Raw genomic sequence first — 27,307 nt, 5'->3', positions numbered from 1 at the left:
TATATATATGCACACACACAGCTCTGCATTATTGTAACTCAGAATAAATCACATGGAAGAAGTAGTTTACCTTTCTCTAAATCAAGAAAAGGAATGATAAACTAAATAAAACGACTGCTCTGAAGCATATACATTACTGCAGGTAGTTCCCAGGAATCCACACCAAATGTACATTGGTTTTTTTCATTTTCACGATCACTATTTTAAAAAAGGAAGAACTGAGGCACCTGGATGGCTCAGTAGGTTAAGTGCCTGACTTTGGCTCAGGTCATGATCTCGCAGTTTGTGGATTCAAGCCCTGCACTGGGCTCCTGCTGACAGCTTGGGGCCTGGAGCCTGCTTCGGATTCTGTGTCTCCCTCTCTCTCTGCCCCTCCCCTGCTCATGCTCTCTCAAAAATAAATAAACATCAAAAAAAATGTTTTTAAACAAAAGAACTATGGAAATGCCTATACTAAATACTACATACTAAATAAAGTAAAACATGTGAGATGAAATCAAATTACTTTCTAGCTGACAGAAAATGTTACAACACAACCTTTTTTAAAAATTTTTTTAAATGTTTATTTTTGAGAGGGACAGAACACGAGTGGGAGAGGGGCAGAAAGAGCCAGAGATACAGAATCCATAGCAGGCTCCAGGCTCTGAGCTGTCAGTGCAGAGCCTGATGCAGGGCTCGAACCCACGAACCATGAGACCATGACTTGAGCCCAAGTCGGACACTTAACTGACTGAGCCACCCAGGCACCCCAAGAAAACACAACTTTTTAACTATTTTTTTAAACTTTTTAACTATCTTTACTTACTCTAGATAATTGCTCTCAAAGGAGGAACAGAGGGATCAGCACTAAATAATAATTGCATTCTACAAAATTTATACTTAATATATCCAAGTCATAGCCAAACTTCACACACACACACACACACACACACACACACACACACACACACACACACACACAGAAAGAAAAGAAAAGAAAAGAAAAGAAAAGAAAAGAAAAGAAAAGAAAAGAAAAGGAGAAAAAACACTAAATTATGTTTCTGACCAGGCACAGAAACTACATAAAAGGTGGTTCAATCAGGAATCAATTTTTTTAATGTTTTATTTATTTTTAAGAAAGAGAGAGAGAGAGACAGAGTGTGAGTGGGGGAGGGGCAGAGAGAGAGGGAGACACAGAATCTAACCAGGTTCCAGGCTCTGAGCTGTCAGCACAGAGCCCAACGCGAGGCACGAACCCATGAGCCGTGAGATCATGACCTGAGCCAAAGTCAGATGCTTAACCGACTAAGCCACCCAGGTGCCCCCATTTTTTTTTTTTTAAGAGAGAACGTGAGCAAGGGAGAGGGGCAGAGGTAGAGGGAGCGAATCCCAAGTAGGCTCCGCATTCAGTGCAGAGTCCAACATGGGGCTCAATCCCACAACCCTGGGATCATGACCTAGGCTGAAATCAAGAATCACTCAACTGACTGAACCACCTAGGTGCCCCAGTTTCACTCCACCTTACTGTATCTCCTTTAAAACAGTACTACTTGAAATCATCTTAGTTGTTTACTTGTTTCTTAGCTGCCCACTAGAAGAGCCGTAAGAAAGCACAACGTGAATGGTGCTCCTGGAGTTACACAATGGCTGCCATGGCAATACGTTATTTAATCTGCTTTGTTCATTGCTATATCCCAGTGCCTCACAAAGCGTGGCACAAGACCATCATGCAGGAGGTATCGACTGAATAAAAAATAACCCCAACTATTCTACAGCTCTATCTTCCTTCCCATGTTCTCTGTTAGTCCCACTTCTTCTCCTTTTCCAGTTCCTATTAAATATTTTACTTTCCTTATGCTGGATCTTGTCTTCCCTTTATTTCATTTTCTGATTCTTCTCTTCCCCCACACCTTGCCTAGTAAACCACTACCCAGCTTGGGCCTCTCTAATGTTCCTCTTCCCTGGCCCCCAAGTTGACTCCACCACAAGGTTCTTTATTCCTGTCTCAGCTCAAATGTTATCTCTTCAACCATGTGACCCAGTTTACCCAGGACAGTCCTGGTTTATGGTTGTTGTCCTAAACTCACTATTAATAGGACCCCTTTTTACTCTCAAAAGAGTCCCATTAGAATAATAAATCTTATGGTCACCTATCTCCAAAAAATCCTTGAAAACAAAAATTCTGTACCATCATACCCTTTAACAATACCCTTTAAAGTATCTTATTGATTTAAAATTAATTTAATGTCTCTACTACAATATAAGCTCGATAAGAATAAGGGAGTTTATGTTTTCAGCTCATTCACTACTGTTTCCACAGCACCTAGAAGAGCACCTGACACTCTGTAGGCACCCAGCCACAGTGGCTCTCTGAGAATTTCTGTGTAATATACAGATTAGCAGAAATTTTAAAGTTTATTTATTTTGAGACAGAGAGTGAACGAGCAAGCAGGGGAGAGGGGCAAAGGGGGAGGGAGGGTGAGAGAGAGAAACAGATAGAAAAGAGAACCTCAAGCCAGCTCCACGCTCAGCAGGGAGCCCAATGCAGGGGCTCAATCCCACAACTGTGAGGGACCTAGGCCTCAACCAACTGAACCACCCAGGTGCCTCTAGCAGAAATTTTCGAAGTCTGGACTATAGGCATTGGCAGTCTCTACTCCAAGCAACAGACAGGGTCCTGGATTCTTCTGAGTTAACCTAAATTCATTTAAGATCTGGGCATATGGATGACACTTTCATGACAGTAACTTACTGAGTTAATGGAGTTAAAACAATATCACCTTATTCTAAATCAACTAGTTTATATGTTCGTTACTCTAAACTCTTTGCTCTCCTTTTACTGAATTGGTTAACATGAATATTTATATAAATACACAAGACAAAGAAAGAACACCAACACAGAGCAGTGATGAAGAGTTAGTGCTCATGTTTGTATTAAATACAGCACTGATAAAAAGGCAGTAGATTTTTATAATTATCTTGCTGGGTAAAATAATTAAATATTTTTAAGAAAATATTAATCTAGTAGGCCAAAACTATATATTAAATTGAACGTGTGTGAGAAAAGGAAAACTAAAGTAAGGTGACATTTCAATCTGAGAATGACAATCCAAAGGCCAAGGTTAAAATATAAATATTTGGTCTGATTCAGAACAATCTTTTTTTCACAGAAATAGTTTCCAATACTTCCTTTACCAACCAATTTTACATAATTACAAAATTTATAACCAAACACAGAGGTAACATGGGATAATAACACACACACACACACACACACACACACACACACACACACACATATATATACAAACCTCACATACATGTTTGTGTATATGCATGTACACACGTACATATATGTGTGAGGTGGTCTAAAAACATTCTATCTTACAACAAAACTTAAAATAAGAAACAGTCACAACAAAATAAGGAATACAGCAGGATGTAAGGATTTCTAAACTCTCCTCATAACATCTTATTTTCTGCTCCATTAAAAGCCTGATTTCAAATTATTAATACTGCACATTAAGTATTACCTTTCAAAGACTTTCTAAAAGTGAAACTGAGGTTATACCATAAGGCAACCCAAACATGAAACATTTTAACTAAACTCTTAAATAGCACCTATACACAAGATTCAATGTACTCAGTAAACAGCATAGTCTATATAGATGGAAGAAATTCAAGAGCTTTTTCAAGGTCACCAAAGTCATGGCCAAAACCTAGATGCAAGGACAAATGATTGCTGATTTCTAAACGAGTGACTAAATCTTGACTATTACATAAAGAGAAGTCACCAAAACAACTATGTTTTACTTTTCTCTTTTCCTTAATATCAGATACTAACATCTTGGACTAGTTCTCAGAAAACCCTATCAAAATATAAACATTTTTCAAAGTTTTGAGTTATTTCAAATCCAACTCTAAATTAAAATTCAAGTATTCTGAGTGCCATAAAGTAATGAATTATAGCCAAGAAGATTCTAATGTTTTCATGCAACCTGCCAACAAAATGTTTATAAATTAGAATCAGCTTATGACAGAATTAGATACTTGATTATATTTTCCATGCAGAAACAAATTTTTCTCTTTCTAGTTTTTTGTGCTAAATTTCAAATACCTATGTGCCAATACATAAATCTCCAGGGGTGTTTGCAAAACTACTATAAAGACATTTTGTTCTTGTTGCCAAGACCTATTGAACTTTTGTTACTGTACTATCATATGAATTGTTTTATAAATTTATAGATTATATAAATTTACATTACATTTTTCTACTTACCTATTCAGTTTACAGAAGAGATGAAAACTTTAAAAATTTGCCAATATTACATTACTTTGGGGGACGATAGGGAGAGTAGACAGGAATTAGGGTGGCCATCTCACCATACCTTATTTTTCAATTTTTAGATAACAATTTCATTCCCAAACACTAATTACTAAATTTGAAAAGCTGTGTCACTAACGGATACCAATTCAAAATGACTCCTATGCCCAAAGATGACCACCACATCCCAGCAGACAGAAGCAGCACGACACATGGCTCATCTTCTAGTCTGCTCTGACTGTGAAACCCAAGCTCAATTCTTCAGAACTGTCTTTCATATCTGATAAAGAATGAGCAAGTGTGTGCACAAGAATTTGAGTGGCAGTGGTAAAGACAGCGGGAGTAAAAAAAAAAAACAAAAAAGATGCAAAGTGTATGAGTATACTGCAGGAAAAATCTACAGTTTGTGTCTCAATTACTGCTTCAAAATACTCCTTCCCAATAGAATGAAATTCATAAATATGCCCTCTATAATCTCACTAGTAACTAAAATTACACAAATCCAAAGTGAATTCGCAGTGTTTCTTTGAAAACCTTACCAATGATATTAGATGCAAAGCCAATTTCCAACATTCGTTCATTCAGTAAATACCAAGTACGCACGAAGTGCAAGGCACTGTGCCAGGAATTGTAAAGGAACTTGTCAAATTATTTCATACAAATTTTCTTACCTTCAGTTGAAACCCAGTTTCATTCACGGTCTCCTTCCAGTTACCTTCCTAAAAATTAAAGTTAATTTTAGAAATCATTGCAAAAAAACAAAAACAAAAACAAAAACGTAAGGAATACTCCAAATAAAATAGATTAAGCATCTACTATTCTGTTATTCTTTCAGGGGAGACCAGAGAAGGGTTAAAAAAAAAGAATTCATTTCTAAGTTAAATATACAATCCAGATTTCAAAAGATTACCAAAAGATGGACCCAAGATTTTATAGATCTGGGCCTCAAAAAACTAAACACTAACTTTGATATCATTTAAGTGATGCCAGAAAGTACCATCTTTAGTATCCTTAAGTATAAAAATGTTAGCCAAAAGAGTGATATAACCCAATAATTTTGAAATCAAAACAAATTTAAAAACACAATTAAATGAATGTATATTAATAAAGCTGCTCCAAAAAGATTCTTAAGCATAAGCATTCTACAGTTTAAAAGAAAAAAATAAAATGAAATTTTTTTTGAAGACTTAAAGAAAGATACCTGTGTTAAAAACAAATAGAAGATTTTGTCTCTACAAAGGATGGGATGTGAGGCAACTCTCAAAAGAAAGTTTTCTAAACCAATCCGTCGTCTTTCCACAAAATCCGGGTCCATGTTGTCAGCAGAGAGTTTATGCCAGACAAATTCTGCCTAGGTAAACAAAACAATCATGAAGCATAATCTCAATGCTAAATACTTTTGAACTGTACTGCTGTTTCATTTCTTACCCTTTTCTCTGGTAGAGGTGGCACAACAATATGTGGATAGTAAACTAAAAGGTAGTTTCTCAACAATTCAAATTCACTATACCGCCTCCATAGTGAATCTGTTAGGACACTTTGACCATCAGTATGTTCAACTGACCTGAAAAGGAACAGAATAAGATCTCTATTACTTATTAAAAATACAAATACAGCCCAAATTTCCATCAATGGATGAATGGATAAAGAAAATGTGGTGTATATATATACGATGGAGTATTACTCGGCAATCAAAAAGAATGAAATCTTGTCATTTACAACTACGTGGATGGAACTGGAGGGTATTATGCTAAGCGAAATTAGTCAGAGAAAGACAAATATCATACGACTTCACTCAAATGAGGACATTAAGATACAAAACAGATGAACATAAGGGAAGGGAAGCAAAAATAATATAAAAACAGGGGAACAAAACATAAGAGACTCTTAAATATGGAGAACAAACAGAGAACTACTGGAGGGGTTGTGGGAAGGGGGATAGGCTAAATGGGTAAAGGGCACTAAGGAATCTAGCCCCGAAATCACTGTTGCACTATATGCTAACTAACTTGGATATAAATTTAAAAAATAAATTCAAAAATATATCTATCTGGGGTGCCTGGGTGGCTCAGTCGGTTAAGCGTCCGACTTTGGCTCAGGTCATGATCTCGCAGTTCGTGAGTTCAAGCCTCGCGTTGGGCTCTGTGCTGACAGCTCAGAGCCTGGAGCCTGTTTCCGATTCTGTGTCTCCCTCTCTCTCTCTGACCCTCCCCTGTTCATGCTCTGTCTCTCTCTGTCTCTAAAATAAATAAACGTTTAATAAATAAATAAATAAACAAAAAATCTTAAAAAAAAAGAATATTTAAAAAAAAAATATATATATATATCTGGATTAGCAATCCCTATCATAATAACACCAGCATTCTTCACAAAGCTAGAACAATCCTAAAATTTGTACAAAACCAGAAAAGACCCCGAATAGCCAAAGCAATCCTGAAAAAGAAAACCAAAGCTGGAAGCATCACAATCCCAGACTTCAAGCTGTATTACAAAGCTGTAATCAAGACAGTATGGTACTGGCACAAGAAAAGACACTCAGATCAATGGAACAGAACAGAGAACCAGAAATGGACCCACAAACATATGGCCACCTAATCTTTGACAAACCAATGGAATAAAGACAGTCTCTCCAGCAAATGGTTATTGGGAAAACTGGACAGTGACATGCAGAAAAATGAACCTGGACCACTTTCTTACACCATACACAAACTCAAAATGGATGAAAGACCTAAACATAAGACAGGAAGCCATCAAAATCCTAGAGGAGAAAGCAGGCAAAAACCTCTTTGACCTTGGCCGCAGCAACTTCTTACTTGACATGTCTCCAGAGGCAAGGGAAACAAAAGCAAAAATAAACTATTGGGACCTCATCAAAATAAAAAGCTTCTGCACAGCAAAGGAAACAATCAGCAAAATTAAAAGGCAACCAATGGAATGGGAAAAGATATTTGCAAACGACACATCAGATAAACAGTTAGTATCTAAAATTTATAAAGAACTTATCAAACTCAACACCTAAAAAACAAATAATCCAGTGAAGAAATGGGCAAAAGACATGAATAGACACTTCTCCAAAGAAGACATCCAGATCGCAAACCGAGACATGAAAAGATGCTCAACATCATTCATCATCAGGAAATACAAATCAAGACCACAATGAGATACTATCTCACACCCTTCAGAATAGCTAAAATTAACAACTGAGTCAACAACTCAGTCAACAACAGAAGTTGACGAGGATGCAGAGAAAGAGGAACGCTTTTGCACTGCTGGTGGGCATGCAAACTGGTGTAGCCACTCTGGAAAACAGAATGGAGGTTCCTCAAAAAATTAAAAATAAAACTACCCTATGACCCAGCAATTGCACTACTAGGTATTTACCCAAAGGATACAGGTGTGCTGTTTCGAAGAAGCACAGCACTCCAATGTTTATAGCAGCACTATCGACAATAGCCTAAGTATGAAAGAACCCAAATGTCCATCAATGGATGAATGCATAAAAAAGATGTGGTGTGTGTGTATATATATATATATATATGTGTGTGTGTGTGTGTGTGTGTGTGTATTATATATATTATATAATACACACACACACACACACATATATATACACAATGGAATATTATTTGGCAATCAAAAGGAATGAAATCTTGCCACTTGCAACAACGTAGATGGAACTAGAGGGTATTATGCTAAGCGATATTAGTCAGAGAAAGACAAATATCATACGACTTCACTCATATGAGGACTTGAAGATACGAAACGAACATAAGGGAAGGGAAGCAAAAATAATACAAAAACAGAGGGGGACAAAACATAACAGACTCAAATATAGAGAACAAACAGAGGGTTGCTAGAGGGGTTGTGGGAGGGGGGACGGGCTAAATGGGTAAGGGGCATTAAGGAATCTACTCCTGAAATCATTGTTGCACTATATGCTAACTTGGATATAAATTTAAAAATAATTAAAAAAACAAAAAAAAAACACCTGAAGCTTTGCTTAAAAAAATGTAAATTCCTGGACCTCACCCAAAACCCTGTAGCAAGTGATTCCTATGTACTTTAAAGTTTAAAAACCATGCGGTTTCTTTTGTATGTGGTTATTTTTTTTTTATGATTTTAAGTAATCTTTACACTCAATGTGGGATTGAATTTACAACCTCGAGATCAACAGTCACATGCTCCACCAATTGAACCAGCCAGGAACCCCTAAGAACCACTGTTTTGTTTTGTTTTTAATTGTAAAATCCATTTTATTTATTTTTTTAACTTTTTTATTTTTTAAAATTTACATCCAAATTAGTTAGCATATAGTGAAGCAATGATTTCAGGAGTAGATTCCTTAATGCCCCTTACCCATTTAGCCCATCCCCCCTCCCACAACCCCTCCAGCAACCCTCAGTTCATTCTCCATATTTACGAGTCTCTTCTGTTTTGTTCCCCTCCCTGTTTTTATATTATTTTTGTTTCCCTTCCCTTATGTTCATCTGTTTTGTGTCTTAAAGTCCTCATATGAATGAAGTCATATGATTTCTGTCTTTCTCTGACTAATTTCACTTAGCATAATACCTTCCAGTTCCATCCACATAGTTGCAAATGGCAAGATTTCATTCTTTTTGATTGCCGAGTAATACTCCATTGTATATATATACACCACATTTTCTTTATCCATTCATCCATTGATGTGACATTTGGGCTCTTTCCATACTTTGGCTATTGTTGATAATGTTGCTATAAACATGGGGGTGCATGTGTCCTTTTGAAACAGCACACCTGTATCCCTCGGATAAATGCCCAATAGTGCAATTGCTGGGTCGTAGGGTGGTTCTATTTTTAGTTTTTTGAGGAACCTCCATTCTGTTTTCCAGAGTGGCTGCACCAGCTTGCATTCCCACCTAAGAAACACTGTTTTAAATTAAACTTACAGGTCCATGAAAAATACTAGGGTAGATAAATAAATACAAATTTATATTAAAATACAATTGTGAAAGTCAACTCAATAATCCTTTTGTGTACCGCACATTTGATGATGATCCACTTAAATATTTATTCAGAGTATAGCTACCTTACTCAAGTATGGTCAGTTTTAACTCCTAGTTTCATATTATGATACTGTATTCAGTTCAAACTCAAAAGTAAACAACTATGGGGCACCTGCGTGGCTCAGTCGGTTAAGTGTCCAACTCTTGATGTCAGCTCAGGTCATGATCTCACAGTTTGTGGGATCAAGCCATGCATCAGGCTCTGTGCTGACAGCACAGATCCTGCTTAGGATTCTCTCTCTCTCTCTCTCTCTCTCTCTCTCTCTCTGCCCCTTCCCCACTCGTACTCTCTCTTTCAAATTAAATAAACACTAAAATAAAATAATTTTTAAAAATTTAAAAAATTTAGAGAAAAAAAGAAAAATAAAAAACTATAAGTTATTCCAGATTATTCAAATCAAGATTCTCTTCTAGCAGTAAAAGTAATCAACAGTTAATTTCATTGCTCAATTGAGTGATAAAATACTCACATACTAAAAATAAAAATATACTTTTTAGTTTTCAATTTAAGAATTTACAACAGTGACTACGGTTAATACTGTACTGCATACTTGAAAGTTAAGAGAGTAAATCTTAAAAGTTCTCATTAAAAGAAAAAAATTTTGTTAACTGTATACTGACAGATGTTAATCAGACTTGTAATCACTTCACAATACATACAAATATTGCAACATAACGTTACAATATCTGAAGTTAATATGATGTTATAGGTCATTATACCTCAAAAACAAGAACACAGGAAAAAATAATTTAAGTAAAGGTAAGCTACAGTTAACACTAATTTCTAAAGTATGATTTTTTTAAGTCACTAATCTAACTTAAAAAAAAAAACAGAAATAAAACCCTCTGATGGGACCATATTTTTTTTAATGACTTTAAAAATCTCTGTGAAGGGTGCGTGGCTGGCTCAGTTGGTATTCAACTCTTGATCCCAGGGTTCTAAGTTCAAGCCCCACATTGGGCGTAGAGCCTAATGAACCTAAGTTTTAAAAATCTCTGTGATACACATATGTAGATATGTAGGTCACAAAATTACCTAATTTTGGTGGGGAGATGGGTTAAATAGGTGATTAAGGAGTGCACTTATCATGATGAGCACAGGGTGATATATAGGAGTGTTGAATTACTACATGGTACATCTGAAACTAATACAACACTCTGTTACTAACTGGAATTAAAATAAAAACTTAAAACACACACACACACAGAAAACAAAAAGTAAAATGACCTTATTTTAAAAAGACCAACCTTACCTCTTTCTGTTCCTAAAGTTCCTACTGTAATGTAAATTTTCTCTGGTTTGGGGAAGATTCTTTTTTTTTTCTTTTTTTCTCTTTTTGGTGGAAGAAAGAAAACTATACTTACAAAGAAGGTTTCAGAATTGCCTATACATTAAACAACATTTACCAAGATTTTAACTTTTATTTTGGGTAGAACCACAGACCTGGAGAAGTCTTGAAAAGTCACACGTTCAGCCTTAAGGCAAGCTCAGTGACTTTCGGTAAACCTATGAAAATGCAAGGGTTAAAATGTTTTTTCCTTAAAAATGTATTCACATTAAAATATGGTTATAACCCTTTATCAACTAGGTCTGGTAGTTCTATTATTTTATTTTACTTACTATCAAAAAATCTTGCACGTCTTTATTTTAAAAAAATTTTTCTTTAACGTTTATTTATTTTTGAGAGACAGAGAGAGACAGAGCATCAGCAGGGGAGGGGCAGAGAGAGAAAGGCAGACACAGAATACAAAGCAGGCTCCAGGCTCTGAGCTGTCAGCACAGAGCCCGAGGCAGGGACCAAACCCATAAATCCACAAGATCGTGACCCAGGCTAAAGTTGGATGCTTAACTGACTGAGCCACCCAGGTGCCCCTCGCACCATCTTTATTTTAACTGAAAGCACTTCTGCTCAGTCTCTGCAGAGAGAAAAGAACTGGTCAGTCTTTTGTCTTTATATAAATTGTTTGTAATTGGCAAAATAGAGTCTTGCCTTGTCTTTCTCTAGACAAAATAGTCTAATCCCTCTAACCTTTTCCTTATGAGGTAGAAGAACATTTTTCTGGTGAGTTTTGATTTCTTACTCCATGATTTACTCTTATCTGTTCAATTTACCCCAAAGTCTAAAGCTCTAGTCTCAATCAATTCTGTTAACTTTTTACTGACTCAAACCATATTCTCTCTTCCTATACCTCTCTTATTTACCTAAGTCTACTTCATACACCCCTGGGAACCTGGTCTCCTTTCTCAAAAGTGCATGGGAATTATTATGAGTAACACCAAAAACTCCACCAAAGCATATGTCAAGTAACATTCCAGGTCCCACAAGTATTCCATAACCTGCTCTTTACCTCCAACATAAGTACATTAAAATATAGCTACTGGGGCACCTGCGTGGCTCAGTTGGCTAAGCATCTGACTTTGGCTCAGGTCATGCTCTCACTTCGAGCCCTGCAGGCTCTCTGCTGTCAGTACAGAGTCCACTTCAGATCCTGTCTCCCACTCTCTCTCTCAAAATAATAAACTTTAAAAAATATATATATATATGTGTATATATATATATATACACGTATATAGCTGCCAAGTGGACTATAGTAAAAGACATACCTATTTACTTTATCTGTTAAAAAGAAACAAAAAACCAAATACCTAAAAAGACAATCACCTGTAAACAATTCCATTATACAACATAATTTGCATCAACAGCTACCAAACAAAGCTTTTTCTAACTAAATCTAGGCCTAATTCTCATCACTCACCTTGTTTCAATGAGGTAAGCAGTATATGTTTCTTGCATGTTCATGGCATTTCTTCCAGTTCGCTTTTCTGCTTCTGAAACACTAATTTCTATCTTCTTCAACCCAAAATTATTTTCTGTCATCTGGACAAAAATTAATGGAAGAACAACAACAAAACCTTTAAGACAGTATTAAGAAAAAAAAAATTAACAGCTGTTATAATCAAATCCATTACTGGTATATATTTCAAGCAAATTTCTTATTTTTTTTTTAAGTTTATTTATTTTGAGAGAGTGTGTGTGAATAGGGAAGGGGCAGAGAAAGAGGGAGAGAGAGAATCCCAAGCAGACTCTGTGCTGTCACACAAATGTAAGATCATGACCTGAGCTGAAATCAAGAGTTGGGACTGAGCCACCCAGGCACCCCAAGTTTCTTACATTTCTTGAGTTGCTAGGGGTTGCTAAATGATAGCAGCAAATGATATACATCTCATTAGCAGCATTTTGTAGCACATCAAACTTTTCCAAAGCTATTGTAACAAGTATCACACGTTTAATTATTAAAACATAGACATTTTGTGTAAGTGACCAAGAATAAATCAATATAGAAATGCCTACGAAGGTGCTCCTGGGTGGTTCAGTCAGTTAGGCATCCCATTCTCGATTCTGGCTCCAGTCATGATCTCACAGTCCTGAGATCAAGCCCTGTGTGGGGCTCCACAATCAATGTGGAGCCTGCTTGGGATTCTCTCTCTCCCCTATCCTGATTATGCATGTGCTCTCTCTCTCTCTCTCTCTCAAAATAAATAAACATCTTTAAAAATGTCTAAGAAAAAATCTAAAAACATTTTATATAAAGATAAATAATCCTCAATATTAATATCTAATTTTGGTTTTACCAAAGTCAAATCACTCTCTCAAAAAGAAAATACTATACATATGCCAAAAGGCATGATTTTCAATAGGCAGGTTAAATTTAAAAATTAAAAAACAAAACAAAACCAGAAGTTGTCTTATATTCAACTTTAAATTTGCCTAAACATTTTGGCAGTGGTTAAAAGGTTCCACTTGTGAGACAGCAGCAAGGTTTAAGAGCAGACTCCTTTCACTTCCTGCTAAAACATGCCCAAGTCTATGCTAAAGAACCAAAGAGAATAAACATACCACTATTGCTTCAAAGGCTGTATGTGTGGAAAGTGTGCCACTGAAGAAAGTTCTTGAAAATACCAAAGTAACTCCAAGTCTAAACAAGGAAGATAAAGTGAGACCATGTGATAGTTGCTATGCTTTGGGGGTTTTCCACTTCCTCTCTCTCAAAGTTCAGAGGTGGGTTTTAATTAAAAATACTGCACTACATTATAAATGAGAGCAGTTTGTGAAGAAGAATGTGAAAAATTGACATGAATGGAGCCATTTTAAAAGGGAGCCAAGCAACCACTGCAGAGAAATTGCCTTATCCGTGTCTGTTTGAACTCAACCAAAACCTTTGGACTAGGCAAAACAGCAAATGTTTTAAGCAACTACTTGAGAAGCCAGCAGAACAGATACCCTGATCACAAGTTCAGAAGGTTATGGACTTTCCAAAGATAGAGTCTGTAGTAAATCAATGTATAGCCAAGAGTTTAGCCTTTTTTTTCCCTTTTAACTCATGTAACTGCCCCCTGCCTTCTTTTTCCTTATAAGCCTCTTAATTTCACCCTAGAAGCAGGATACTATTTGGGTTTTCTACCTGAATCTGTATTCCTCAAATTACAATTCTCTGATTCCAAATAAACATTAATTTGCCTTTTACTGTGGCTCTTTATTTTCAGGTTAACAAGAAACAGAAGTAGCAAGATGGATGCACCAAAACATAAAAGAAAAAACTACAGTAAAACCTGCAATGATAATTTGTACAGAAAATTAAACCCATGTGCTATAAGGACAGAAAAAGCTATGTGATATTGCAAAAAATTAAATGATTAATAAATTTAGGAAATACCCCCAAAATGCTGAATAAAAAAAGGAGAAGGTAAAATGCTAAAAGAAGATAAAAAGGACAGAGAACTAAAAGCCAACCCAATGGAACCAATGGAATAGAATTATTAGTTAAAAAAAAAAAAAAAACAAAAAAAAAACCAAAAAACAGAAGTCACTCAGTTGTCAAATAAGACATTTTTTTTTTTAATATAATTTATTGTCAAGTTAACTAACATACAGTGTATATAGTGTGCTCTTGGTTTTGGGGGTAGATTGCCGTGATACATCTCCTACATCCCAGTGCTCATCCCAACAAATGCCCTCTTCAATACCCATCACCCATCCCTGCCCCCATCAACCCTCAGTTTGTTCTCTGTATTTAAGAGTCTTTTATGGTTTGCCTCTGTTTGAAACTATTTTTCTCCTTCCCATCCCCCATGGTATTCTGTTAAATTTCTCAAGTTCCACATATGAGTGAAAAAACATAGGATATCTGCCTTTCTCTGACTGACTTATTTCACTTAGCGTAATACCCCCCAGTTCCATCCACATTGTTACAAATGGCAGGAAGACATTTTTAGTAAGTATAAGTTGTATGTTTAGCTACTAAAAGAAAAAATAAGAGATAGAAGGAAATACTTCAACCAAAAAAAATTCAAAAAGTTACATAAGTACAAACCACTCAACATCAAGATTATGAAGCCATTGTTTGTTTAGATACATATTTATAAAAATCATAATTTGGGCCCATAGGTAAACACTATGATTTACCACCATCTACTCCAGTGAAAAATTCCCTCAATGCTGGAAGGACATGACTAATAAAGCAAATTATATCCCCAGCCAAAAAGATAATGCCTATGAGTCATGAATTTACCCTCATGCCATCTGATTACATAGAAGGAAAAAAAAATAAAAGAATAAAATCAGCTATCATAAAAACTAAAGAACGAAAACAGGAACACAACAATAACACCAGCAGGATTTGGTAGCTGATATAAAATTGCTAATCCTCTCAACAAAGCATAGAAGAGTGTCAAGATTAACAAAACCAGAAGCACAATTGTTAAAAGAATACACTCAAAAGATTTAGAGATGGACTGACTTGACTGGAAAATGAGCCCAGGGACATGTTTCAAACAAAGATTGAATAGTTTAGGTGTATTCAAAGCACACTTCTCATCAGGGTAAAGAATATGATTAAAGAGGGGTGCCTGGATGGCTCAGTCGGAAGAGCATCCAACTCTTGATATCTGGGTTGTGATTTCAAGCCCCACATTTGATGTAAAGATTATTTAAATAAACTTAAAAAAAAATTCAGGGGTGCCTGGTGGCTCAGTCAGTTAAACATCTGACTCTTGATTTCAGCTGAGGTCATGATGTCACTGTTCAGGGGTTAAAGCCTCACATGAGGCTGAGACTGCTTGGAATTCTCTCTCTCTGCCCCTCCCCTGCTCAAGCTCACGCATGACTTTCTCTCTCTCTCCCTCAAAATAAATAAACTTAAAAAATTTTAAAAAGACTAAATAACTATCCAAATAATAATGTCACTATTAAATGTAGAAGACTAAATGTAGAAGATGAACATAGTTAAAAGGCTAATGAAATCCTTTATTTTCAACTCAAAGAATGAAAATGAATATAATCTATTTCAAGTTATTAAGATGTTGCAAACCACTGGGGTACCTGGGTGGTTCTGTCAGTTAAGCCTCTGACTTCAGCTCAGGTCATGATCTTATGATTTGTGAACTCAAGCCCCACACTGGGTTCTCTGCTGTCTGCACAGAGCCACTTTGGATCCTCTGTCCTCCCCTCTCTGCCCCTCCTTTGCTTGTGCGCTCGCTTGCACTCTCTCTCTCTCTCAAAAATAAACATTTTTTAAAAAACTTAAAATGTTGCAAACCATTAAGAAATAGTAAAAGCATAAAAGATAAAAATGACAAAAAGAACAATAAGAAACTATTAATTCAAGAAATATTTCTTGAGTATTTACAATGCCAGTCATTAGGGATAGAAAGATAGCTGAAACAAGGTGCCTGACACTTGAGGAGTTAACTGACTCCATGGGAATTCTCAACCCAACCGGCACAGTGATGCTCTTTAAGATGAAAGACAAGATGAAAGCTAACCTTAATATAACTTTTAGGGTTATAGGTGAAAAGAGTTAGTGTTTAGAGCATTTGACTTGTTTAATCTTATTTAAATCACACACAAAAGAAAATATATTACGTTTACTATCATATTGAAAATTACAGGAGAAAGATAAAACAGGCAACAACAACAAAACAGGCAGATTGAGACAAACATGAAAGTAATCAGAAAAGAAACAGTGCACAGAAAGAAAAATAAAATATATTTGGCCAAATAGAACAGAAATAATAATCATCAATATAATTTACAAGAAAAAAGAGAGGCACCTGGGTGGCTCAGTTGGTTAAGCATCCAACTTTGGCTCAGGTCATGATCTCCTGGTTCATGGGTTCGAGCCCTGCATCAGGCTCTGTGCTGACAGCTCGGAGTCTGGAGCCTACTTTGGATTCTGTGTCTCCCTCTCTCTGCCCCTTGCCTGCTCTGTCTCTCTCTTTCAAAAGTAAGTAAACATTAAAAAGAAAAACTAAAAAAAAGAAAAGAAAAGAAAAAGAAACAAGCAAACAAAATCTTTCCCAGATCCACACTGAAAGGTATGTGGTCCATGTGTAATGAACATCCCAACAAGATTAAAGCAGAAAAACAAGAAACAAGACTCCTACAAAAGAATAAGTATCAAATTTGCCTTAGATTTCACAATAAATTCCAAATGACACAGGAACATCATGCATAGAACATGCTTGAAATATTTAAACATATTAGATACTGTTCCTTCAAAAATACTTAACCCCAGCAAGATTTTTTGTAGAAACTGATAAACCATTCCTAAAATTTATATGGAAATACAAAAGACTTAGAATAGCCAAAACAATTTTGAACAAGTTGCAGGACCCAGTTTCAAAACTTACTAAAAAGTGAAAATAATCAAGACAGTGTGGTACTGGCAGAAAAGATCAAAGGAATGGAACTGAGAATCCAGAAATAAACCCTTACATTTAAGGTCCACTGATTTTTTTTTTTTTTAAGACACACCCAGGCAAATCAATAGGGAATGGAGAGGTCTTTTCAACATGTAGTGCTGGGACTACGAAATGTCCACATGCCAAAAAAAGATTTACATCCTTTACTCACACACACCATGCACAGAAATTAACTGAAATGGCCCAGATAAAAGAGCTAAAACTGAAATTTCTGGAAGAAAACATAGGAGAAAAATCTTTGTGATTTGGGGTTATACAAAAAGTCCTTAGATATAATACCAAAATCATAATCCATAAAAGAAAAAAGTGATATACTAGAGCTCATCAAAATTAAAAACTTTTACTCTTCAAAAGACACCATAGTGCTCGCTTCGGCAGCACATATACTAAAAGACACCATAAAAAAAGGGTGCCTCGCTGGCTCAGTAGGTAGAACATGTGGCTCTTGATCTTGGGGGTTGTAAGTTCAAGCCCCACATTGTGGGTGGAGATTACTTAAAAACTAAAATGGTTAGAGTGGCAAAGGTTATATGTACTTTACTCCAATTAAAAAAAAAAAAAAGAGACCACAAAGAAAAAAAAGATAAAATACAAATGGGGGAAGAACCTGTAAATCATATAATCACATAAAAGGCTTGTACTGAGATCATCTAGAAGCATGTTGCTGACTCAGTCAGTAGGGCAAGCAATTCTTGCTCTCAGGGTTGTGAGTTTGAGCTCCATGTTGTATGCAGAGATTACTGAAAAAAAAATGAACTTAAAAAAAAAAAACATAAACTGATCACATAACCAAATAATCACACCCCCTACAAATCTAACTCAGAGAAATGTAAACGTATGTCCACACAAAGACTTATATACGAGTGTTCACAGCAATATTTATAATAGCTAAAACTGTAAACTACAATGTCCATAAAATGGTGAACAGATTAAAAAAAATGTGATATATCCATACAATCAAATATTATTCAGTAATAAAAAAGGAACTACTAATATATGCTATATAACATGGTTGAACCTCAAAAACACTCTAAGCCAGGCTCAAAAGACAATAGATTGTACAATTCCATTTGTATGAAATATCCCAAAAAACAAATTTATATAGAAAGTAGACAGCTACTTTCCTACTAACACCTACAGCTAAGGTTGTGAAGGGAGATTAACTACAAAGGAAAGAGAGAATTTGGGGGAATGACTGAAATGTTCTAAAACTGGATTATAGTGATGTTGGTTGCACAACTCTCTAAATTCCCTAAAAATAACTGAATTATATATTCATAATCAGTGAATTTTACAGTAAATTATGCCTTAATAAACTTCTTTAAAATAAAATCCCCAAGTCCATACTGAAAAAGACAAATAGAAAGTTTGATAAGGAACAAGATATTTTCAATTTCCAAGTATGTCCCCACAAATTATTAATTACAAAAGGGAAAACAGTAACTTTATATTGAAGCCTGGCAGAAAATGTGATCAAACTACTGGGAAATACAAATCATGTGTGAACTGTTAAGTTACAACTAGAACACAGCATGACTTCAGTGGCAATTTCTGCCAAAGATGCATAACCTTTCTCAGTAAAGACTGAGAACTTCTAGATTGGAGGAAACTAAAGAGATAATACAATTAAATGCAATCCATGAGTCTGGACTGGATCATTTTGCTCTGAAACACTATTGGTACAACTGGCAAAATTTAAACAGTTTGAGGATTAGATACTAGTCATTTATCAATGTTATTTTCCTGATTTTGATGGCAGTACTGTGGTTACATAGGACAATGTCCTTGTTTGACCCTGAAATACTGAAAGGTTTTTTTGTTGTTGTTGTTTTTTTAAGTAATCTCTACAGCCAAGGTGGGGCTCAAACTCATGATCCCAAGATCAGGAGTTGCAGGCTCTACTGACTAAGCCAGCCAGGCACCCCTCACACTGAAAGTTTTGGGAATGAGATGAGGGACTATAATGGCAGTTCAGTGGCTCAGTCAGTTAAGCATCTGACTCTTGGTCTCAGCTCAGGTCAAGATCTCACGGTTCATGAGATAGAACTCAGAGTCGGGCTCTGACAGCACACAGTCTGTTTGGGATTCTCCCTCTCTCTCTCTGACCCTCTCCCGTATGCATGTGTTCACACATGCATGCTCTCTCTACCTCTCAAAATAAATACATAAATCTTAAAATAGTTCATGGGAAAAAAGGATCTTCATACTGTACTTGCTTATAAATTTGATACCATTTTTATAAATGAGACTATTTCAAAAGATTTTTAAATAGTCTTTACATTTACAAAAGTAATTTTAGTTTGTTATGTTTGAGAGAAGGAAAAAAACAAAGATACATGCCTTCCAAATCATTACTGAGGATAAAACCAAAGAATTATTGCCCACAAAGGAAAACCAAAAATAGAAACCAAAATAAGAAAGCATAAAACCTCACAGAAGAAAATCCACTAAAAATAAAGCCAGTTAGGACAATGCAAATGTTTTAAATTCCCTATGGTAAACAAGAGAAAGTTTAACACATAACACAAGGCATAAAAATTATAACATGGACAAACACAAATACAAATAAACTGAAATCAAAATAAATCAGTGTAGCATCAGCCAAAGCAGATAATCAAGAAAACATAATATAACAGGAAATCAGGGGGAAAAAAAAGTTTGTAATTAGAAGAGCCAAGGATCAATTCACCCTCAGATTAGTAGCCAGTTTGCCAGAATTTGAGTTTTTAAAATCTCTCTGCCTCAGTTTCCTCATCTGTAAAATGAGGATGAGAGTACTGACCTCATAACATTATTGGGAACATTTAATGAGTGAATGCAGGTAGAGTGTTCTAAGAGCTCAAGTATTACCTATCACTTATTATTTGTAGGTTTAAGTTTTCTCTTATTATGAAACTAATACAGGTTTAATGTATAAACATTGAAAAGTATAGAAAAAATTAAACAGAAATCACACACATCCCACAACCCAGCACTAACCATGCTGACGTACCATTCCTGGGCTACTTTCTTACAGTCTTTTTTTCCAAGTGTGATGCTACTGTGTTACTGAAACAGGTCAAAGATCTGAAATTTAAGAACTACCCAATGAATTGACTTTCCTCAGGGGATATGTCTACAATAGTCAAAAGTAGCAGGTGTTACATTAAAAATAATGTATTTAACTTAGGCCTAAGAGCAAAGCTTACTTCAGTTGTAGACAAGAAAAACTTAGTTATAATACATTATGCTTTTTAAATAGCATAGAAAATATGCTTATCTATAAAAATATGCTTTTTATAAAAATATATATTTTTTTAATTAACAGTGATTCAGAACACATTAATTTTTACTTAAAATATGTAAGTCTGAACAGTTTTCCAAACTGAGTCAGAACATATTCACAGTTCATGAAATCAATTTGGCAGTTTGTGACCAACATTTCTTTTTAAAAATAAATAACTGGGGCGCCAGGATACCTCAGTCAGTTGAGCATCAGACTCTTGATTTCGGCTCAGGTCATGATCCCCACATCGGGCTCCACATTAGCAATGTACAGCCTGCTTGGGATTCTCTCGCACACGCTCTCTCACTGCCTCTCCCCCACTTGTGCTCACATTCTTTCTCTCACTCTTGCACTCTCCTTCTAGCGGTGCCTGCATGGCTCAGTCGGTTAGGTATGTGACTTTGGCTCAGGTCATGATCTCACAGTCTGTTGATTCAAGCACTGAATCAGGCTCTGTGCTGACAGCTCAGTCTGGAGCTTGCTTCAGACTGTCTCCCTCTCTCCCTCTCCCTCTCCCTCCCTCTCAAAAATAAATAAACATTAAAATAAATAAACAAACAAACAAACCTAAAAAAAAAAAAAAGAATAGGGGCACCTGGGTGGCTCAAGTTGGTTAAAGGTACGACTTCAACTCAGGTCATAATCTCACAGCTTGTGAATTCAAGCTCTGCATCAGGCTCTCTGCTGTCAGCACAGATCCTCCCTCTCTCTCTCTGCCCCTCCTCCATTCTCTCTAAAAAATAAATAGGGGCGCCTGTGTGGCTCAGTCGGTTGAGCATCGGACTTCGGCTCAGGTCACGACCTCAACAGCTCGTGAGTTTGATCCCCCTCCCGTTGGGCTCTGTGTTGACAGCTCAGAGCCTGGAGCCTGCTTCAGATTCTGTGTCCCTCTCTCTCTCTGTCCCTCCCCTGCTCCCACTCTCTCAAAAATAAGCATTAAGATAATAAATAAATAAGCATTAAAAAAATAGAAGAATGTCAGAGTACTATATGAAGTAATGATTAAGTATTGTTTCCTGAACAATTATGTATTAAAGGATATGTATGCTGATTAGGATGTAGAAAATGTATTTTGTACTGTGAGTCACCCTTGAAAAACTAACTCTGAGAGCTGCTGAGGTAGAAAATGAGGAAAGATTCTGCAGTGTGATTTAATCATCTGCTGCTAAACTGATACATTCTGTAACTACCCCTGTACATTTTCTTTTCCTTTTTCATGTTGTTCTCACCCACACATGCCTCAAACCTTGCTCACAGTACCAGCCTATTGCACTCAGTTCTCTGCTGCCAATCAGCGAAGGTGTCACGGGATACAGCGATTGCTAAGCAAGAAGCACAAGTTGCACAAGAACTCTTTGCACTCACCAGCACTCCCAGGCCTAAAGCATGCTCCTTTAAAAAAAAAAAAAAAAATCACTCATGACTCCCTCAGGCAATGATTTTTCTCTGGACAAACACTGTTAACTATCAACTCAATGGAATCTTCCAGACTAAAAAGAAGTTCTCCTACTTCCCATTCCCTTGCTATTTCATCTCTCTTCTGCCAGGACTAATTGCTACCTTCTTGGAGATTGGATTCCTCTCTCATTTTTCCATCTTCTAAATTATTTTAAATAGAACTGGCAGTACTTGAAAAAAAAAAAAAACCCTCTTCCTTACAGGGAACAAAAGTATGAAAGGAAAAAAAAGAAAACTTCTAAATAAACAATGGAAAGGAGGAGGATTGAAGACTCACAGAAAGAAAAAGAAGAGACTACAGAAGAGTTGATAGCAGAATTTAAAGAATCCTGGTTAGCGATGTTTGAAACCAAAGGAGATTTGAGACTCAAGCAGTGCTTGTTTCTATTACCCACAGGTGTAGGGCAACTGGTATAATTACTCTCAGCCCAAACCTGCAGTCAAAAATAAGGCTGATGGGGCACCTGGGTGGCTCAGTCCGTTAAGCATCTGACTTTGGCTCAGGCCATGATCTCGTGGTTCATGAGTTTGAGCCCTGTGCTGGGGCTTGGGATTCTCTCCCTCTTTCTCCCTCTCTCTCTACCCTTCCCCCCGCCCCCCACTCTCTCTCTCTAATAAAAATTAAAAATTTTAAAAAAGGCTAAGATAAGGCAAGCTTTCTGCATCTCTACACACCATCTGCATACATATTTTTGTGGTGAAAAATTGCTTGATAAATCAACACATCTTTTGCACCTTTTTTCTTAATATTGTTAACTAAAAGATTTAAAGTACAGTATTGGAGAAATTAACAAGTCTATTTTTAACTTTTTTTTTTTTTTTTTTTGGAATGAAGCAGCATGGCTTGCTGGAAAGAGCACTGATTTCCTAGCCAGGAGGACCTGGGCTCAGATTCCAGCCATACCAGTGACTAGCTTGTGACCTTGGTGAAATTACTTCTCTCTGAAGCTATGCTTCCCCATCTTTATCTGTCTTTCGGGGGTAACTTACAGAATTAAATAAAAAGTACAGCTTACTGTGCATAGCACCCACAAACAACAAATCTTTCTGCTCAGACCATATTCCTATCAATAACAGTAACAACGTGGCTATGGTTATTGCAATACTTCTCAACTGGAAGTGGACGGGAGAAGAGAGGATAGAAAGAGGGAAAAGTGAGTAGATGACCCTCTAAGGAAGGACGTGGGAGTTTTGTCAGGGAGGGGACAATGTACAGAGTATATGTGAATGTTTATGTTTAAACTCCTGATTTTGAAATGTTTGATTCTGACAATATCTGTCCAAATGACCTGTGTCTCTAGAATTACTAAATTAGGGAGCTGCTTTAAGAAACCCCATAAGTTCAGTCACTAATGAATGGTATATTTACAAACATTTTCCTAAAATGTCAGGTAATACAACTTTTACTATACGATATCATCTTTGGGTTTTCAAATATCTCAAACTTAATATACATAAGTTTTAATGAGGTATTTATAATCAACTTCTAAATTAAGATAAATGGATTTTATACTATAGTTGTGACTTCACATTGATCATCTAAAGGCTTTCACAAAAAAATTATCCAAAAAAATTTTTTTCAAGATTTTTTTAAACTAATTTCTACACCCAACCTGAGACTCAAACTTACAATCCTGAGATCAAGAGTCGCATGCTCTACCAACTGTGCCAACCAGGTGCCCCACCAAAATTGTATCATTATAATTAAAATTAAACTCATGATGTTTTGTTGTTGCCAACAAAAGGTAGGATTCTTGCCTTTCGAAATAATCTAAAATTGCTTTAACACATATCCATGAGATTGGCAACTACTTGAAGATCTAAAAATATCAAGTGTTGATAAAGACAGAAAGCAATTTGGCATCACCTACTAGGGTTGAATATGCTAATACCCTACAATCCAGCAACCCCACACCTAAATTTATATTAGACATTTGCACCAAGAGATATGTAAGAAAAAATTAACGACAGTAATTTTTTAGAAATAGCAAGAACCTTGTAGCCATCCCAAAGTCTGTAAACACAAGAAGAAATAACTGTAGAGGGGTGCCTGGGTGGCTCAATCAGTTGAGCGTCCAGCTTCAGCTCAGGTCATGATCTCACCGGTCGTGAGTTCAAGCCCCGCATCAGGCTCTGTGCTGACAGCTCTGAGCCTGGAGCCTGCTTCAGATTCTGTGTCCCCTCTCTCTCCGCCCCACCCCTGCTTGTGCTCTGTCTCTCGCTGTCTTCAAAAATGAATAAACAAAAAAATTAATAACTGTAGAATATCTATGAAATGGCATACTATATGGGGAACCTGGTTGGCTCAGTAATTGAGCATCTGACTCTTGATTTACGCTCAGATCATGATCCCAGGGTTGTGGGTTTGAGCCCCTCATCAGGCTCTGAGCTGAGCATGGAGCCTGCTTAACAATCTTTCTCCCTCATCTATATTTATATTTATATTTATATAAATAAAATGGCAGACTACAAAGCCACCAATATAAATGAACTAAGACACATTTTGGAATCCCAAAAACATATTGAGCAAAGAGAGGAAGTAATAGTAAAATTATGTCACTTATGTAAATTTCAAAGTCAGGTAAAACCAAACAATATATTGTTTAGGAATATATGTCGTGAGATTATAAGAAAAGCAAAAGACCTATTAATACAAAATGCAGAATACAGGCTACCTCTGTGGTGGAGGGAGTGAGCTGTAACAAGAGAACATATGAGGGCTTCAATTATTTGGTGATATAATTATTTTGTGAGATCTTCTCTGTACTAAGGATATACCTCACAATAAAAGTTGTTTTGTTTTGATTTGTTTGTAAGGGGAAACACAAAAACTAAGTCACAAGTGGGGACCTGCATAAAGAGCAAATCAAGTGTTCCTGGGTGGCTCAGATAGTTGAGCTTCTGACTCAATTTCAGCTCAGGTCAAAATTCTCTCTATCTCTCCCTCTGGCCATCCCCTGCTCACGTGCACACTCCCTCTCCCTCTCTTTCAAAAAAAAACAAACAAAAAAAAAAACCCCAAAAAACTCTTTTTAATGTTTATTTTTGAGAGACAGAGAGACACAGAGCATGAGTAGGAGAGGGGGAGAGAGAGAGCAAGACACAGAATCCGAAGATGGCTCCAGGCTCTGAGCTGTCAGCACAGAGCTGGACATGGGGCTCGAACCCATGAACTGTGAGATCATGACCTGAGCCGAAGTTGGATGCTTAACTGACTGAGCCACCCAGGTGCCCTAAAAAAAAAAAAAAAAATTTAAAGCAAATAATGTAAGAGCCAAGGTTTCAAACCACAGAATACACACACTTCTCTCACATTTAATATGAGATCCTGACTTTTCCACAAATAATTCTACATTTTGGAAAAAAAAAAAATAAATGAAAAACTTAAAACTCGCCCAAAAAAGTCCTCATGCTACCTTATATTTCTCAACATTTCCCTAAGAAGGAGAAACCGTCCTGTGAAGTTCTGGGTATCAGGTCTCTAAAGAGACTAGAGACTTTCTAGTTACATTCAGCAAACAGCTTTAACTTTTCGTTATCCATATACTAGAAGCATGGGCAGTTCTATATTAGCACTGACACCTGTTCCAGAAAAAAAGCAAACTGATGATTAATGCACACTCTTGGATAGAATGGTCTCACGTGGAGCGCTAGTTTCTGGAATGCTTCAATTTAACCGGTCTACCTATCTTGCATTATGCGTGGAAACACTTCGGAATGAAAGCAATTACAACTACAAGATGTTGCATTTTCTCCTCTCTTCAGGTGATGAAAATCACTCATTACCAGGGGCTTCACAAAGCAAATACATGGGATATAAACGATAAAACGTCAACTGGAAAATATGGCACTGCCTCCAAACGAAGAAACTGCAGTCAAATAAGGAGTTTAATTTTTTTTTTATTTGTACCTTTTCTTGAATCCGACCCCTTCTTCAATTTCCTGATGGTGGCACCAAGCCGACTACCCTTTATAACCTCCAACTATTTGGTCAAGCCCCTCATTCCCTTCCTTCAACACCACTGCCCACTCACCACGACGCCTCCGTTCGCACAACCCCTCACCAGAATGTCAACAACAGCGTTCGTCTTCAGGTCCCAACCTCCAGGTCCCCCGACCTCTGAACACCGCACCCGCTCCAGCCTGGCAGGTTCCGGGCTCCGACCTCCATGCCCCCGGGACCGCACCCACACATCTCCTCCGCTCCCCTCACCGCCGCCGCCTTCTCCGTCCTTCCCTCAGTCCCGCTGCCCCAGGCGGTCGCCCCTCCCGAGAACCCGCTTTTCCACTGAGCCTCTCCCTCAATGCACCTGTGGCTCGGCCCTTCCACCCTGCTGTCCCCTCACCGCGACCCCCCCACCCCCCCACCCCCGGCCCTCGCCAGCCCAGCCCAGCCCGGCCCGCTAGGCCCGGACACCAGGCCCTGCGGCCTCGGCTGCCCCTTCTCCTCACCGTGCTGTCTCCGGGGACCTCGTCTCGGGAACCCTCCGCTTCCTCACCGACCGCAGCCTGCAGCCCCGCGTCGGTGTGGCCCAGCGGCTCTAGGGGAGCCGGCTGCCACTGCCGCTCGAGATCCGGAGGTGCCTGCTCCATGTCTGCAGTTTGGCGCGGCAGACCCAGTGCGCTTGCGCCGCCGCGCAGCGCGCCCCGCCCCCTTTCCCCGCCCGGGCGATAGCGCCCGGCCCTCCTTCCCTAGCCTGGGCCGCCGCTCCCAGAGCCCCTTTCCTTGCTTACGCTGCCGCGCGTGGAGTCGGTTCCCCTTGGCTCGGTCAGCGGCGGCTGAGACCCACAGAGCTCCCTTGCCTGTGGCTGAGGCGGAAAGGCGCGCCTGCCTAGGTACTGGCCACCGCTGCTAAGCTGGGATACGCAGAAACCCGGGAGAACTGATGGAGGGAGAGAAGGGGGAAAAAGGGGAAGGTGAAGACCAAAGTAGACATGGGAACCATTCCGATTGGTGATCACCTAGAGAAAAATTGAAACACACAAGAAATCGGAGGCCGCAGTCTGACCTCGCTCTCGGCCTGTGACTTGCCTGCCTTGTAGGTTCCATTTTTTACCCGGAAAGATCAGAGAGGCGCAAATTAAAAATTTTTAGCGGGTCCAGTAACACATTTAGCAAAAGGTAGCACATGCAAGTTTTTGAGAGAAGTGAAGAAGTGAAGCATTTGGCTGAAGCGGTGTTTGAAATCCGTTGCGTTTCTGATCCGGAGAAACCCAGAGATTTCTGATCATTTTCTACAAACATACTTTAATGAATTTTCGGAACCCGCTTCCTTGATAAGCATTCACTATGGTAACCTGATGGGAAATGCTCACTGGGTGTACCAGAATGTGGTAGTTGGCCGTTCCTTATATGCAGTCTGGTCATCAGTTTTTCCATGACACAAACCTCATTCTGCCCGAATACCTAGCTGTTCCAAGTTGTGACACACAATGTGCTCTTCCTGGATTGCATTCTCTGCCCACCCCACCCCACC

At 37.7% G+C, this 27,307-nt stretch overlaps 1 protein-coding gene across 1 annotated transcript in view; it reads right to left on the bottom strand.

Annotated features, from left to right (window-relative positions):
- Window positions 1–26,439, bottom strand: part of SNX4 (sorting nexin 4) — a 70,846-nt gene extending 44,407 nt beyond the window's left edge. Inside the window, exons 1-5 of the mRNA XM_047876097.1 lie at window positions 26,283–26,439; window positions 12,103–12,224; window positions 5,732–5,867; window positions 5,505–5,654; window positions 4,975–5,022 (exon numbers count right to left, since the gene is read on the bottom strand). Of these exons, the coding sequence (XP_047732053.1) occupies window positions 4,975–5,022; window positions 5,505–5,654; window positions 5,732–5,867; window positions 12,103–12,224; window positions 26,283–26,423 (597 nt within the window). The 5' untranslated portion in view covers window positions 26,424–26,439. The remainder of the gene's footprint in view (window positions 1–4,974; window positions 5,023–5,504; window positions 5,655–5,731; window positions 5,868–12,102; window positions 12,225–26,282) is intronic.
- Between the last annotated feature and the right edge of the window lie 868 nt (window positions 26,440–27,307).

This window comes from Prionailurus viverrinus, chromosome C2 (genome assembly GCF_022837055.1).
Source record: "Prionailurus viverrinus isolate Anna chromosome C2, UM_Priviv_1.0, whole genome shotgun sequence".
Classification (NCBI taxonomy): domain Eukaryota; kingdom Metazoa; phylum Chordata; class Mammalia; order Carnivora; family Felidae; genus Prionailurus; species Prionailurus viverrinus.
The sequence above is the reverse complement of the archived record's forward strand: the minus strand, read 5'-3'. Positions and strand labels throughout refer to the sequence as shown.